Consider the following 16,482-nt stretch of genomic DNA (forward strand, 5'->3'; position numbering starts at 1 on the left):
TGGCAGAGCTGCCTCACTTTTGAATATGATTTAAAATGTTTTTAAATTGCATCTGTCCTTTTCACGTTGACAACCTGCCGTGAGCTTTGGGAGTGGAAGAGGAAGGGCATTTTGCTTGGGTTTGTTTGGTGTTGGAAGCCCAGGCAGATGGGGTGAGAGATCCCCATGTCTTTTACACGTGCATTGCCCAATTTGGAGTCCGTCTGTCTGATCCAGAGTCCTGGTCCTGCTTCCGCTTAAGATGTTACGAGATAGCTGCCACCTTTTCAGCTGTGGTGTTGAAGACATTGCTAAATCTCTGTGTTTCTTCTCATGAGTATGTGACGAAATTTAATCGTTGTGCAAACACTTCGGAGCTGGCATTTGTGAAGCATCGTGCTGCTTCATCGAAACAGGAGACTCTGGAAAAACCCTTCCTTCTCAAAATGACAGGAAGACATTTGTCATGAGATTAGCTGCCAGCCATCCCAGAGATCTCGTCTGCCTGCTTAAATGAATGGCAGACCTGCCCTCGGCTGCCAAAAGGGCAAAGGTTTCACTTCAAGTTTGGCAATCATCGTGGTGGCAGCTTGTGGCTGGCTGCTTCTGCTGCGCAGTGCATCGGGTATCCCCATTAGTGAGTGCAGAGCAGGAAATGGGCCTTGTGATTAATGAACGCTGGCATAAGTAATTGGTGGGGACAGAAGTAAAGTGAAATAAGGAACGTTATTCCCTGGCTCTCTTCCAGCATCAGAGGCGAGAGCAGGAGCTGCGGAGGCAGCAGGAGTGTGAGCAGAGGTGGCCAGAGGCTAAGGCTGTTCAGAGGAAAGAAGAGAGGGGTAAAGAAGATAAAAGGGCTGTGGAAGATGAACAGTTCATAGTAGATGGACAGAGGAAATCAGAAAAGAAGCAGGTATGCAAAGAGTGTTTACTGACAGCAAAGCGCAGCTCCCTGTTGCTGTAGCTGATGTCTTTCTCAGTTCCCTGAAGGTGTTCCCATTCTGAGTCACAGACCAGAGAGGGAAATTTTTAATACATTTACTGCCTCTTGTTCTCAGATTTCAGCCTTCTTTGGAGTTAACTTATGTGTTACTGAGTCATCTTCCTTATCTACAGCACTGCACTGTCTCTCCCACTTCTGTCCCTGATGTTTCTCTGTGCTGAAATGATCTTCAGTCACTTAAATCTGATTGAAAATATCTTTGCTCTGAAAGCTTTCAGCATCCCCTGAACCTAGGCTTAAATCTCTGGTTCCTGTTTGGGTTGCAGCTACGACCATTTCTTTTTCACGAGTGAAAATGGGGCAGAGGTTAATTTTAGTGCTGAAGTCTCTCATTGCCAGGTCTGGCACCTTGGCCACAAGGTTTTTGTAATGTTTCAGCAGCAAACTTATTTGTGATCAAACAGAAGCATGGAGTGTTTGATTAAAGCCCCCTGGTTTTAGGAAAAGTAAAAAGAAAGACATGCTGCCTCAAAAGCCAAACACGGAGTGTTTGGGGTCATTTTATGCTTCCTTTTGCGTGCGGTTGTGGCTCTTCTGTCAACCCTGCTGCAGTTGTGCTTTGTTATTTGAAAAGCCAGTATTTTCAGCGGTCAGCCTGATTGTTCTCCAAGGCATTGTTCTCTCTGAGGTTCATCACTCTTTATTTTCAGAAGGTGGAAGATGTGCAGCACAATAGGAAGGTGCATCGAACTCTCCCCAAAGATCAGACACAGCTGCTGTCTCTCCAGCATGACCACAAGCAGAAGAAGAGTTCAAGTTCAGCAGCGTATCCTCCACCAAGCGTCACAAGCAAAGAGGTACTGTCTTGCCCAATGTAGCATTTTAATGCTTTGCAGTTTATGATGTGTGATAATGCTGAGGCAGAGAACAGACTGATCTTCAAACCTATATCTGGAGCTTGACCTGTGTCTTACTACATGTCTGTACTACTACAGTAAAGTCTGTGGTTTCCATTAATGTAGAAGATAAGGGAAAGGAAAGGTTCCTCTGTCACATCCACTCGAGTTCAGAGAAGGATTTGACTGGTGAATGGGGAAACAAGGTCCTTCTGGTCAACCAGGTGTCATTCTCTTGTCTTCCAAGGAGGAAGGAATTAAGCTAATATCATCTGAGGTTTAACAAATGTCTTTGCCTGATTTTAGGGTTCACAAAATTGACCCAGACACAGAATGGTGTCGTGCCTCCCAAGCATGGAGCTCTGTGCCCCAATGTCAGGTTGAGATGCCTCTTTTTGTTCTTGGTTTCCCAGGATTTTAGATAAATAGGATCTGATGGATCAGGGTAGCTACATAGCCCTAGCCCATAGCCTTTGATTAAGAGTTGTAATCTATTTCACTCTCTTGCTAACTCTGAAAGTGTTTCTGTCCATCAACAGCTTCTGCTTATTGTTCTTTCATGAAAAGTTACAAGTTCATTTCACATACATTATCATTCCTAGCGCACTTATTTTTCTTTTTGATATAACCTCACCTTGTGAACCCATTTCTCCAGTGGTGCAGTTTGCTCTGTTAGCAAAGTCTGGGTCGATGTCAAAAATTGCAGCCTCCTCAGGTGGCTGTGTCTAAGCACAATAGTGCATGGGAATGGTCTCTGCATTCATGGCAAAGCATCTTCCCAAAATACCCAAGCAAAGGCTTGAGGAGCGCTCATGGACGTGTATGTAGGAGGAATACAGAGCGCTGTCTCTTGACATCTTGCTGCAGTCTTTAAGCAAGTGCCCTCTCTGTGACCGCTCCCTGTGTGCGCGTATGTGTGCGCATGCTGCAACTGGTTCCCTTCGCTGACATTTTCTGTGTTGATAAACAGTTAAATGAAACTGCTGGGATTGTTGAAATGATGAATTTTAATAGATTAACAGAGCCTGCAAACAGCTAAACAGCAGTGTGAAATCAGGAAAACAGAAGATATTAAGCTCCTCGTTAGAGCTGCGATTTGTGAAAACAAGAGAATAAGTCTGTTTGAAGTACAACTTAACTGTCAACCCCCCAAATGCCTGAGCTCCCGAGGCTTTATTGCATTGGCTGGCTCAACAAATACTTACTGAAATTCGAATTAACTCCTCTTGAAATCAGTATTTGTTCGATGGCCCAGGGCTGGGTCTGACTCCAGCTGGGGAGTAAACTGGGCGTGGACAGAGAAGGAAACTGCTTTTGCGAAATGCACCACATCAGACTCCAGAGAAGTGCTTTGCCTTTGCTAGGCTTTCGGTGGGTGGCAAGAAAATGCAACTCAGTTGGGTTAATTTAACTTCCTTTTCTGCTTCATTGTAGTTAGAAATCAAAAGAACTGCAGAATGACGGTTTAAATACTTGTCTCTGGTTTTGGCATGTGTTTTGCAGATGACCCCTTTGTAGCAGGGTGAAATGTGTTATGGAGTGTAGTGTGCAGTCACTGCTAACTTTTGATTTAGTGGTGAAATAAAATATCACTAGATGCAGATACAGGGCTGCCTGCCTTTTAGGTTCACAGCACAAGGCTCTTGTCATCATGGCTACCACAATATTAGTTTTAAGGACAAATTATTTTACATTACTTAATCTGAGAGCTTTTTGGAAATCCCAGATCCTTCCACTAAAATCGTAACTGGTGTAGAGAGTTGCATTTTTTTGGTTGAAGTTTGAGTCTTTGCAGTTATGTCAGCAGTCGTCATTGTTCACAACAATTTAAAAACGCTTTAAAGTGTTGACTGCTTTTAACGGTGATAACTCGGTGAATTTGTTCTTGTTGGTATTGATCTTTCCCAGTTTATTAGCCAAAGAGATGCTCGTTTCTCTATTAGGCGAGATCTCCATGGGGATAAAGTTCCTCTACTCAAGAGCGAGTTTGCATACTTTTTAGGGCTCAGGAACAATTGATACACACAAACTCTCCAGAATTATTGTTGCATGGAGGCATTAAAAAAACCCCAAACCCCTAAAGCCCTCCACAGCCTCAAGTGGATCTGAATCATAATATATTGTCTGCAAGCACCCTTTGGCCACAGAGGTGGTCAGTAAATTATCATAGCTAGCTTTTACATTTTTTTCTTCCTTAGGGTAAAATTTGCCTTTCATTAGTAGGAGTTGCAAGTAATGAAAATATGGCCTCAGGAGCAGAGTTCACTGGGGCTAGAATTTCATGGTATTTGGCTGTGGTTGCTTGTTTTAATAAGGTTTTTTTTGTGGCTTTTTTTTATGTGGTGTTCTTTTTCCCAATCGAGATCTCTGAGACTAAGTGGAATCATTTTCCATCTCCTCAGCAGTTTCCTAGGCCGTGTTAAGAATATGCTTACCTTCCTGACATAGGCACAAATGTCCAGATATAGTGAGGGATACCGTTAAGAATACCCACCTATAGATAACGGGGTGTTTTTATGGCATTAATCTCTAGTTTACTGTGTAGAGCTGTTTCCAGGCGGCTGAATCAGAGGATGTGCCAAAGATTTACACTAGAGAATGGGAATTAGTCATGTTGAATGAAAATGGAAGGTGCAGTGGAGTCAAAACCACAGGATAAAGATTTTTGGTAATGAGCAATGCCCTTAGAAAATGAAAGGACCTTTATTCCTTCTAGATCACATTCCTCAGTCTTTTCCATAGTGCAAGTAACATACCAAAAGACAGGGTGTTGACAGTATTTTGAAGTAGAAAGCAACATGCAGTAATGTCAACATTGTAGTGGTTTAACCCCAGCTGGCAACTCAGCCCTGTGCAGCTGCTCGCTTGCTCCGCACCAGTGCGATGGGGGAGAGAGCTGGAAAAGTGAGAAAACTCGAGGGTTGAGATGGACAGTTTAATACGTAAAGAAAAGCCGTGCACGCAAGCCAAGGAAAATGAAGAATTCACCCAGCACTGTCCATGGCAGGCAGGGTTCAGCCATCCCTAGCAGAGCAGGGAAGGGTGACTTGGGAAGTCACACTCTGTCACTCTGAATGTCCCCTGCTTCTTTTTTTTTGCCCTAGCTTTGTATTGCTGAGCATGACGTCATACAGTCTGGGACATCCCTTGGGTCAATTGGGGTCAGCTGTCCTGGCTGTGTCCTCTCCCAACTGCTTGTGCCCCGCAGCCTGCTCGCTGGAGGGGTCGTGTGAGGGGTAGAAAAGCCCTTGACTCTGCATGAGCTCTGCTCAGCAGTAACAAAAGCATCCCTGTGTTATCGATGCTGTTTCCAACACAAAACCAAACATAGCCGAGTACCAGCAGCTGTGGAGAAAATTAACTCTGTCCCAGCCGAACCAGCACAGTTGTAGAAACGCGCAGCAAAACAGGCTGCATGTTGTCAAAGAAAAGAAAATACAGACAGATGATTCCTCCCAGCTAAAATCCCAGCCTGCAGCAGATGGGATGGCCTAGAATAGAGCAGATCACAACTCTGGCCCTTTCCCTTGCTTTAGTTTGGAAACATGATGGAAGAGGGTTGCAAATGGAGAAGCATAATGGTTCGTACAGTGCCAGGGCTGACCTCTCCCTGATTGGGAGGTCCATCAGAGCCCATGTGCACTGAACTGCTGTTGGAGAACATCCCGGCTGCAAAGCCTGAGGCTCAACCTGCAACGTGCTGCTGCTTTTCTCCTTCTCAGGCCGAGGACCACAAAAAGAAAGGTGACAGCATCCAGCCTTCCCTCCAGTGGCCAGCAGTGCTGGGGCATGAAGCCACGCCACATGCTAGGATGGGATCTGGCAGCAGTTCCAGCCCTTGCACCCCCGCGCCACAGAGAGCCATGTTAGTACAGGTACGGTACTGCTGCCCCAGACGGGAGAGAAAGCGCGTGGTTCCTAAGCAGAACAGCCCACGGGAAACCTGGTCCCCTTCGCTCCTGACACAAACGACTGAGGCACATCCAAATTGCTAAATTCTGTGTGGAATCGTACTTAGGCACTGCAGATCAGGGATAGGTAACAGTTATTTTTATCTACCTGATGCCCAATTGCTGGTTCCATGATGTTAGTCTCAGATTTTCAGAGCAAGCCTCGATGACTGCGCTGCTGCAATCCCTAGATCATGTGTTATTTATATGGCACCAAAAAGATACATGACGCTTGACAGAACAAGTCCAAACTCAGAATTTTTATCCCTGAAGACCATATAAGCAAGCAAGGTTGTTAGTGATTTTATACATATTAGTATACAGATTATTTCATATGAAAAAATCTGTGTACGGAGATGCAATGAGGGGGGTCCTATTGACTAACTCCTTGAAGAGCTGGAATTTTGCTTTCCTAAAATTCAGAGTCTTCACTTCGCTCTTCACCTGACCCATATTCCTCAGAACTGCCAACTCCACCAGTGCATGATCACAGCAGCTCAAGCTGTCTCCAGTCTTGACGTCATTGATTAGTTCAATTGCGTTGGTGACCACCAGGTCCAGTGTCACATCCCCTCTGATAGGGCTGTCTATTACCTGGCTTACAAAGTTGTCCTCAGTGCACTCCAGGAGTCTCCTGGATTGCCTAGATCATGCCATGCTGCTCTTCCAGCAGGAGTCAGGATGGTTGAAGTCCCCCAGCAGGATATGGGAAGTGCCTTAAAAAGCAGGATGTGGAAGTGCCCTAAAAATCATGCCCTTGTTAGCAGTTCCATGTACTGACCATGGCAAGTTCAGCATGTCCTGAGTCAGCTCTTCTCATGGCCCTGTTCTCACGTTCTGCCTTTTTCTCAGACTGTGCTTCACTAAGCCCTCCGTAGCTCCCCTCTGCAAGAGCCAGGGTCCTCGTGGATCAGGCTCTCTGGCTCAGCTATCCCCTGTGCCCTGCTTCTGTTTATGTGGGAGGCAGGTAATAGTTGGCTGTTTGCATCTTTTAAATCAAAAGCCTCCCTGTCCTTTCCTGTTCACGTTGCTGGTTGGTGATGTTGGAAGAATGACCATAAACAGCTGTTGGGAGAGGAAAGGCCCTGTTTCACTGGATAGCTTTTACTATCCATCCTTTTTCCAGGGTCTGTTTGTCATTTCAAGTCACAGCTATTGTAACTGAACTGAGTTGATGACCTGGCTTGTAGCATCTAATCCCTGGAGAGCTGTTGCAAGGTCTCCAAGAAGGCCATTTGTATCTTAGCCTTGAGTAGAGGCTGGCAGCTTCCTTGAGGTGAATATGTCAGTCCTGTAGTAGAAGTGGGAGAGTCCATAGGTTATTGGAGGGCATTTGGGATTCTGTAGGAGCACAGTGGCCGTACAGAGGATAGTGCTGCCCCATTAAAATGGCACTCCTTGAGGAAAGGAGCTGCGTTCTAGGCTGGCTGCGTAACCTAGGAAAGGTCACTTCATTCCTCTGTGCCCTGCTGATGCTTCACTGTTTGGTAGTAGCTGCTAAGGGGAGTGGTGAGGAGCGAAGCAGTATTTACCAACCTCTTTCACAGTCCTTGGTGGAAGGTATGCTGTAAAAATGTTATGCTGTTTAAAGTGATGGTGTTAATCAAGGATAATAGCAGCAAGTGATACATAGTTGTTACCGTGTGATTTCACTCCCCGATGGTAGTTGCCCTGTTACCTGCTCACAAGTCAGTGCTCCAGCTGACAGAGACCATGTGGGCAGGGAGAAGCCAATCCGTGCTCTTACCTGCTGTGTTGGGATGGAGACCAGATGATCTCCAATGGGTAATTTACCAGTCCTCTGAAGGGTTGTGTTTCCTTTTGCCGGGTGGCAGCAACTGTTGGCACTAATAGCGGCATGTTTGGATACGCTGCCGGCGTTAACAGTGGGAAGTGTTGAGGCAATATGAGTGATGGGCCACTTAGTCACCTGGAGATTAAAAGACTCCAGCAATATACTTCTGACATTCGATTAGTGGGTGCTGTGTTGATTTAAAATAAAAGTGAACTGCAGAGTTAAAATGCAAGCTGAAGTCATCACAGATGTCTGTGCTGAAGAACTTCCAGCCAGGTTTGTCAGAGAGGGATCATCTGTCATCACTGATCTGCTCAGACAAAAATGGCTTCTCATTTTAAACGATTGTATTTTGTGACTTTTTGTGGCTCATTTTGTCCCTCAAAATTATTTCACTGGAAATCTTACCACAGCCCCGCGGTGCAGGGGGCGTGATTTCTCAGTGTCTGGTATCCTACCTGTCCGGTAAGGGAAATGGGAGATAGTACCGGATCAGCGTGTGCCATTCCCACCTGGTTTGTAGCGGTTCGTGTTTGCTGCGCTGTCGTAGCAGATCTGGCTCTCTGACTGTGGTGGTATGGGATGAGCTGTTCTGGGCTACCTGCAGAATTTCTCAGAGACTTCTTGAACAAAGCCACTGAATCTGTTTCTCTGCCCAGCATCTCCTGCTACCTTACTAGTGGAGGAATTCAGCTCATATCTGAAATTAACTCCATTCTGTGGTTTTCCTCTAGGGTTTGCTAGCTAGATCTCCTCTATGGAAGAACCAGCTGTGCGTTAGGTCGTGGATTGACCCAGCATCCCAGAGCAGACCTGATCAGAAGGTTGAGAAAACCCTTTTCTTTTAGGCAGTTCTGTAACAACAGTTGCACTTTACCCCCTTACGAAGAGTCAGTTCAAATTAGTACCTTAGGCATCTGCCGAAAAGCAGAGCAGCCTGGCTTTTAAAAACTTCTTGCTCCTAAATGTTTTTAAACTAACTTTAATAATCAGTCTTTTGTGTGACCTTATGTGATTATTTCAGGGAGCACAGGCTCCCTTTCCTCAGCTCTGTTAGATGTGCCTTTATGGTTTAAAGACACTTTGTCTACCAGTGCTTTCTCTGCATGAGAGTAGCTGCTGTTCCTTCAGTAATATTTAGAATAAAAACAATTTGAGGTTCAAGTCACTGTAGTTTACAGTCGTGGTTAGGGTTTTTTTAATTTATTTTTTCCCCATACAAATTGTTTTACCTGTAAATCTTAAGGCGAATATCAAGCACTATGATTTGGGAGGCTATTGGAGACATTTTTGGCTTGCTGAGGAATTGCAAAGTGTTTTGTAAGTCATACAGAAGTCATCGCCAAAGTAGGTATTGCTTCTTGGCTTTACATGGAACCGGTGTACTGGTTTCTCTCTGCCCAAAGAAGGTATGTGGGTACCATCTGCAGAGTTTGGAGTCACTCAGTCACTTCTATCGTGATTCAGCAAAACTCATCCTTGCTTTTAAGCATGAATGTTTTTCTGGTAGACTGCGGGACTCAAAAGCTGGAAAAAGCGGCAAGGAAAAAAAATCTTCCTACGTTCTGATAATAATACACTTGCTCTAAAACCTATTGCTACACTCATGATGAATCATTTCAGGGGAACACTTTGCTGTTGAAATAATTCTGGTTAACTAAAAACTGTTATTAGTGACAATCATGTTGGACAAAAACGTAATTTTGACAAAATGAAAGGACATGGATTATGAGCCGTTATAACTGCTGAAAAAGCTGTTTTCTGTAAGAGAACATACTGTCCCAAAAAAGCAGGAAAAGCACCTGCATATTTAACTAGGTGAGCTTCACAGGCCTGTTTTTCAGCAGTTGACTTTGCCATGCTGGTCCGGGAGTTTGTGATGGGCCATTTGAATGGATGTTCAGCATCTCAAACTAGTTTTAGTATTACTGCCGTCAGTGTTTAAGTGATTTTGATCGTTTTTCCCATTAAATAATAAGACTTGTAGAGATATAGGGAGTTCGTATTATATTACTGAAAAGCTGCATGCAGTTGTCAGTTATTGTATTTTACTTTTTAAAACAGGGCAACTTGAGAATTTGAAGACTTGTGCTGATAAATCAATAAAATATTTGACTTGAGTCATTCTCTGGGGAAACTGAACTGCAGCTGCCTCTGACCTGAGTTGCAGGCACTCACTCAGGACACAGAAGTTTGAGCTTTGACTTGAACAAAAATTGCCAGCCTCTTTCTCTGGCCTGCGTGTGGCAGGATGCTGGTCTTGCCGGGTGTTTGAGAAAGAGGTGCCTCCCAGCAGAGGTGTGTCAGTGTGCCAGGGCATGGGCTCCCTCCCAGCCTGGGAAGGATGTCAGCCCGTGGTGTTCCTGCCAGCTGTGGGCGTCTCTGGAGAGCCCCGGTCTTGCTTTGCGTGGGAGATGTGATAAGATAAAGCGCGAAGAGGAATAGCTTCAGGCATTTCTCTGATATTTTTTCTATTTCTGTGACTTTAAATTGGTTCGCGTGTGACAATCCCTCAAGGTGGGCCCGGCTCACGCAGCGTTTCCACATGTTCTGTCTCTGTCTGGTGTCCAAGCGAATTTCTCGTTTTGGGGAGGATCAGTACACTCAGTTGATACTTTGATCTCTCTGCCTTTCTTCTCCTTTGAAAGACACCAATGTAATACATCATTAGTGTGCAGAATTTAAAGGACCTTTCCTTTTTTTTTTTTTTTTTGGTTTTTTAATTCCAGAAAGAATAAAAAACCCAATTTTGAATTTTCATTAGTGTGCAGAATTTAAAGGACCTTTCCTTTTTTTTTTTTTTTTTGGTCTTTTAAATGCAGATAGAATCAGAAGACCAAATTTTGAATATTTTAGTTTGAGTTCCTTTGGCATGAAGACTTAGTAAGGAAGTGATTTGATTTCTTCCCCACCCCTCGCTCCCCGCTGTGATTAGGGCATTTGCTATCCTAGGGCTTTAATTTGACATCTTTGAAGATACCCTTTAAGCACAGGCAGTCACAAGGGGAGCACCTGGTCATGACCACCCATGAGGTATAGTCTGAGCATAGTTTTTTACTTCTTTCTTACTGCATTCTCAAGTTTGATTTTTTTCAAGTAATTGAAAAATCTGTTCCAGAGGAGAGCCAGGACACCCTCCTAACCAGTGGAGAGATGAAAGTGCTTCCAGTGGGCAGGTTGTCCATTGATGGTGGGCTTGCAATACTAGTAACTTTTGCATCATCCAGTTAACTAGTTCGCTGTGCATGGCCAGTGATCTATTAGGTTCTCCACAGATTTATGAAGGGGAGATATATGTACAGTACAAATGTTATTACTATTTCTTTTCCTTGTATCCTTCATCTTGAAATATTTGTGCTTAACATGTTGGAAATGAATAACTTACTTCACAGCGAATCAGGTGAGTAAGGCTGCATCCAAACACGAGTACTCCTTGTATGTTTACTAAAAATTTGATCTCACAAACAGGAACGTTGATATCTGTTGAAACTGGGATGTGTTATACATAGGCAGGGAAGTACAATTCAATCTGTATTAAATCTGTTTCAAGTGTGAAAATTTCCGGGCCAGTAAGGAAGTGTACCACAGCAGTTCACTGTCAGACATGGTGACGACACCACTCAGCCCCGTGCAGGATGATGTATTCTGGAATGCAAGTCAAAATGAAGAACAGCCCCCAAAGGTATGTGGAAATCAGGGTGCTTGGCACTGTCAAGTGGGGATGTGTATGTGCATGTGTGTGTGTATTTAATCTATTATTTTCTGGTTGTGTATGTGTGTTCTCCATCAGCTCTTCAGTAGCGAGGTGTGGTAATCCACCACCGCTGCATTAAGCAACTGCAAATCTGTTTCCCTGTCTGCTTTAAAAACTGACCAAGAATAATGCTGACTCTAGGGAAAGGTGCAAACCGCTTGCAGTCTGTATCCTGATAGATTGTACAGGCCTGGAGCAAACTGGAAGCAGCTGCTGCTGACTTGCAGTTTCCAGGGTTGATACCATGGAAGACCTCTCCACAGGTCCCACTGAAGCGTTGTTCATTTGTTGCTTGGTCTGATTTTTGCATTGATACAGGGTAAGCATTAAGCTTAGCAACTGAGTCTAGAATGTCAATAGCAACCTTAAAACATTTGATTCCATCCTTAAGGTTCCAGAAAGGACAACGTCTAAATTTTACAGCAGGGATCAGCCTGGCCAGCAGAGGTGCCTTTCAAGGTAAGCTGTTAAGTGTTTTATGCTTGTACGAATGCTGATATATTGTCAATAGGAAAACTAAAGCCAGTGTATTAAAAACAAAGCCATAACCTCAGTAGCACCAAAACTGACATGGGTTCATACCTCATTTAATAGCGGTTACAATTATTTTGTCTTTTGAGTCAGTTTGTCCACAAGAACTAACTAACCAAACTTCCTGATTTCAAGCCTGAAGGAAGTGTCTAAGCCATCTTCCTTTAAATGGTTGGCATAACTGATTTAAAGAGAAACAAGTCTCTGTCTTCTGCTGGAAAACAGTATTTTTAATATATAAGGGCTGTTCCTGCAAGGCGTTGTTTCATTTAGTTCAGCCCGTTTGACATGCCCGAGGGGTTTGCGTGCAAGTTGTGCGTCCATTTCCCAGTTAACAGGCAGCATGTCTTGCAGTCTGTTAAGTTCTTGTGCTTTCGTGATGCTTTACTTTTTCCCTTCATGTTAGATGAAGCGTCTGCTGAATGTGCAGATTGCTTGAGATGCCGGATGCTGACACTGATGATGGCAAGCGGGCATGATGCTGGTCAGGGCTGCCTGGAATCACCATTGGTTTCAAAGGGGAGTGAGGTGCCTGGACACTTTGGCAAGTGGGGTCTGGTCCCAACTCCCTGTATAGGCATTTGCAATTACAGCGTGTGAAGATTGTGCCTGTACCTTTGTTTTGCCTGGCAGTAGCTTGGAACAGGCTGTCTGTAGATGTATCTTGACTACTTTGGCAACCAGCCCTTGAGGCTAGTGTACTTTTTTCACATCCCAGGAGAAAAGGCCAAGGATGCAGGGAGCTCAGCGGTAAAGGGGAGCCCCCGCTGGATGTCGAATCAGGGAACATAATGCTGTGAGAAACTAGCGTTGGAGAGGTTTGAAAGGGAAGCAGATTTAGCAGACGTAAAATAATGATGTGGAACACCTCTGATAAGCCGGACTCAGAAACATGATCTGAAATAACTTTCAGGTGAAGTCAAGCCCTGTATGGTCTCTACTTAGGAATTATAGGAGGCAAAGCAGAAAAGAAACTTGTAAGTAAACCACTGTGTTACAAGTGCCTTGTAAGCCTGGGTTTCTGCATGAGCCACAGTTCTACTTCACAAGCTTGGCAGCTTGTTTGACTGTCCATTGTGTTCCTTTCTCCACTGATGAGTGGGTGATGATGTAACTTCTAGGAGGGTGCTGGTGCAGGTTTCATTGTTTGTAAAAGCCATGAGATTTTGAAATCAGGAGTGACACAGATGTGAAGAGACCAAGGGAGAAGGACATATAGTAGGATATTTTGTAATGACTTTGGAATCTCTGTAATCTCCCAGATGACTGCGCTGAGAAAACTGCCCCTCTATCATCATCTCTCACTACTGGGTGGCCCTGCTTGGAGCAGCAATGAATATAAAATCTTGTTTATCAGGAGCATTATATCATACAGTTAACAGCAGGGAACTCAATGCAGTGGCCCAGGAGGTCCGTTCCAGTCTCTGTTCCTGCATGCAGACAGTCTGATCTGCTTTGTGTCTTTCTGTTTAGTACCACGCATCAGTCATCCCCTGGGGGACATGCTCTGAAGCTAAACAGCAGCAGCAGCACTCCAGACAACAAGCAGTGGGAGATGGGATCTCATCAGAGCAGCCGGTCAACCTCAGGTGATTGCGAAGTCAAAGATTCATCAGTCAAATTGTGCAGAATTCCTGTCACATGTAATGGGCTTCTGCAGGGTGTCAAAGGCTGCATTGCAAATGGGATATTTTTTTAAACGATGCCGTCTGGTGATAGGCTTCTGAAAGCCCTCTGGATAGCATGGTGCCATGTTCCTAAAATATAAACACTTCCTCTTTTGAGTCAAAAAGTGACTGTGACCATAATTCCATATGGAAAACTTAAATTGCCTCAATTAAGAATTGAAAAAGTCAGTTCTGTTGCGCTTACTGACACCACTGAAACTCAGCAGCGCCAACATCACAGACATACAGATGTAATTCAGTACTAATGTTCACCCACTGGCGTTTTCTGCGTGACCATATGCTGCCGTTTTGCGTTGTCCACTGGTAAGATGACACAGATGAGCAGTTGCTGTACACTAAAATGTCTGTGCTCTGATAATGTACTGGCTGAGGGAAGCATAAGGCTCTCTGTACGGCACTGTACGAAACATTCCTCCAATATTCTTTTATTTGCAGGGAGATAATGGAACTGGGAAAAAAAACCCCAAAAGGCAGAAGGAGTTTAAAGGCAGAGATAGTCTCAGCCAGTTTAACCAGAGCGCAGCTTTGGGAGCGATCCTGGTGTCACTGGTAGCGGTGCAGGAGTGCAGTGGGCTTGCTCCTGGCTGTGCAGATTTTCTGCAGTACAGACTCTGGTTCCTGAGATTCTGGCAGATGGGGACATGGAGGAGAAGTTGGACAGTTTTGTTCTCCGTTGTTACTCCTAAGGGCATTTTCTGTGGGTCAGCCACAGGGCGTAGCTCCTTGCAAAGCAGTGATGTGTTACAACACTTGTTGACTGCTAAAGATGGGGGACATGGGGAATCACGCCCAATTCGAAGGAGGGTGGATGTTAAAAAACGTTCTGAAACCACACCAGTGAGCTGCTGAGGTCATTCATTTTTAAACTGAGGCTTACATTGTTAATTTGCAAGCCCTTGATAGATTAAGAACAAATTGATTATTTATTACACTTACACAATCAAGCCAGTTTTGCTTTCACTAACTACACAGAATAGGAAGCTTTGTTTCAGCAGAAATCCAAAGCACACTTTGAACTGCCTGGGTTTTGTTTCTTTTTGCTCTTATGTTATTTTATGTTTGAGAACAGCATAGAGATGAGCAACATGCAGCAGCCCAGCTCGTCTTTGCAGTGGCGGCACGATGCGTAACTCCTGTGCTATTTTGGCATGAGGAAATGAAAACCTCACCAGTAATGGAAAGAATAGAAAACCTCCCTTGTGGTTTAAACTGTCTCCTTGGGTTCTTCAGTGTCATTGAATTACAGCTAGTTCTGGCATATGGTGTTCCAGAGTTTGTTGCTTTCCCAAACCCACAAGGATAATGCATTGGGCAGGAAAAGGCTATAAATACTTTAAAGCAAATACTTGTGCTGAGTTGCGTAGGTACCCACGAATAAAGAATTCTGAATTTTAAAAGCTTTGCAAGAAGCCATTGTGATAAAACTATCTAAATTACCAAATCCTGGTTTGTGTGAGCTTGACTTCCCCCCCTTAACCTGTAAGGAGTCCTGTTGGCAGCGTGGGATAGTCACGGGAGAAATTGCTGCTTGTGGTAAACGGGGAGCTGGCTAATGTGTCCCCGTGGCAGGGTGAGGGCACGTCTGCTTTCCCTCCCTCACTTGCATCAGGAATTGTGAACAGAAGACAGCATCCCTCCTAGGCAGCTTTTGCTCTTCCCAGGTACCTTTGTGGGCAGTGGGGGCATTGAAAGGAAAGATTTGCTGAATTATTTGCAGGCATCCCTTATACCGTGGCATGAGCACGTGCGGGTGAGCTCCAGCTCCTCTAGTCTTGATTGCTTCAGTATTCAGAATCTGGGCAAGCGTGGTGGCAGGCGTAGGTCCCCATGCCACCTGGGAGGGAAGTGTAGTGCCGCAGCTTCCTTGCTACCCTTACCTGACCTCGAGCAGCATCACAAGGTGCCACCTGACACTGGGTTGGCCCGCAGCGGGCATCAGCCCTCTCTGTAAAAATGAGGGCTGTTATTATCTACTTCCCCACAGCGCAGAGTGGAAGTGGGAGCTGAGAAGCGACACCCCCTATACCCCAAGAGAAGCAGAGACTGGAAAATGGTTCTCCCTGCGCTGCTGTGGGAAGTGGTGAATCCTCTTCTGCTTTTAGCTAGACCCTGTGCTCATGACTGGGATTTAGTGCAGCTGTTTGTCCTCATGCCCAGCTGGGTTAGAGAACCAGACCCTTTAGACTGTTTTTGTGCAACAGTTCTATGACGGCCAAATCTTGGCAGCACATCTTTTTGCTCATGAAAATGCGCATTGGGGGTCCAGGCTCCTGTACCCACTCCCTGACATGCCCCCCCGTCTAAACTCACAGGAATGTAGCTGGGTGGTACCTTTAGTGCTGGAATATGGCCAGAAGCTGCTGATATGATGAGCTGTCGCCCCTCAAAAGGAGGATCAGAGGAAGGCATTAGCATGCTCTCACGCTTTTCCCTTGCAAGCTGCCTTCCAGTTCATGGAACTGTTGCTGCTTCACAGTGGGAGTATGTGGCCAAGGCTTGTCCTACTCTTGCAGCATTAAACTGCACCAGTCTCAGTTTATGTACGTAACATTGTGGCATCCGGAAGCACTGGGAAACAAGAAGAAAGATTTCCCTTCACAACAAAGCAAAAAAAGAAGTTTGACAGCAGAGGCTGGTGTCTGCTTTGGGTGGTGACTATATATGCTTGTCTTATGGTTCTCTCTCACTACGCTACACGTGCCTTTGAAAAAAGAAGCTTTTTTTTTTCTTTTTTTTTTTTTCCTGCAGGGAATCCGGGACTGGCCAAGGCAGAGAATGCTTTGTCCCAGAACCACTTGCAACTGCATAAGAAGTCTGAAAAAGTTTCTCATCCAGGCCAGGTTGCAGTAGGTTCTTTTAAATCCACTGATATTTTTCTGATAGCACTGAGGGTATGTGGATGCAGGCGGCTCCTCTGGTGGTGACTGAGTTTGCAACCCAATGAGT

At 44.9% G+C, this 16,482-nt stretch overlaps 1 protein-coding gene across 1 annotated transcript in view; it reads left to right on the top strand.

Annotated features, from left to right (window-relative positions):
* LOC104491997 (mitogen-activated protein kinase kinase kinase kinase 4-like) overlaps positions 1-16,482 on the top strand; it is a 65,047-nt gene that overhangs the window by 21,157 nt on the left and 27,408 nt on the right. The window contains exons 11-17 of the mRNA XM_010134497.1: positions 728-892; positions 1,633-1,779; positions 5,541-5,693; positions 11,114-11,245; positions 11,709-11,776; positions 13,322-13,437; positions 16,285-16,382. Of these exons, the coding sequence (XP_010132799.1) occupies positions 728-892; positions 1,633-1,779; positions 5,541-5,693; positions 11,114-11,245; positions 11,709-11,776; positions 13,322-13,437; positions 16,285-16,382 (879 nt within the window). The remainder of the gene's footprint in view (positions 1-727; positions 893-1,632; positions 1,780-5,540; positions 5,694-11,113; positions 11,246-11,708; positions 11,777-13,321; positions 13,438-16,284; positions 16,383-16,482) is intronic.

This window comes from Buceros rhinoceros, unplaced genomic scaffold, assembly GCF_000710305.1.
Source record: "Buceros rhinoceros silvestris isolate BGI_N320 unplaced genomic scaffold, ASM71030v1 scaffold5184, whole genome shotgun sequence".
Lineage (NCBI taxonomy): Eukaryota > Metazoa > Chordata > Aves > Bucerotiformes > Bucerotidae > Buceros > Buceros rhinoceros.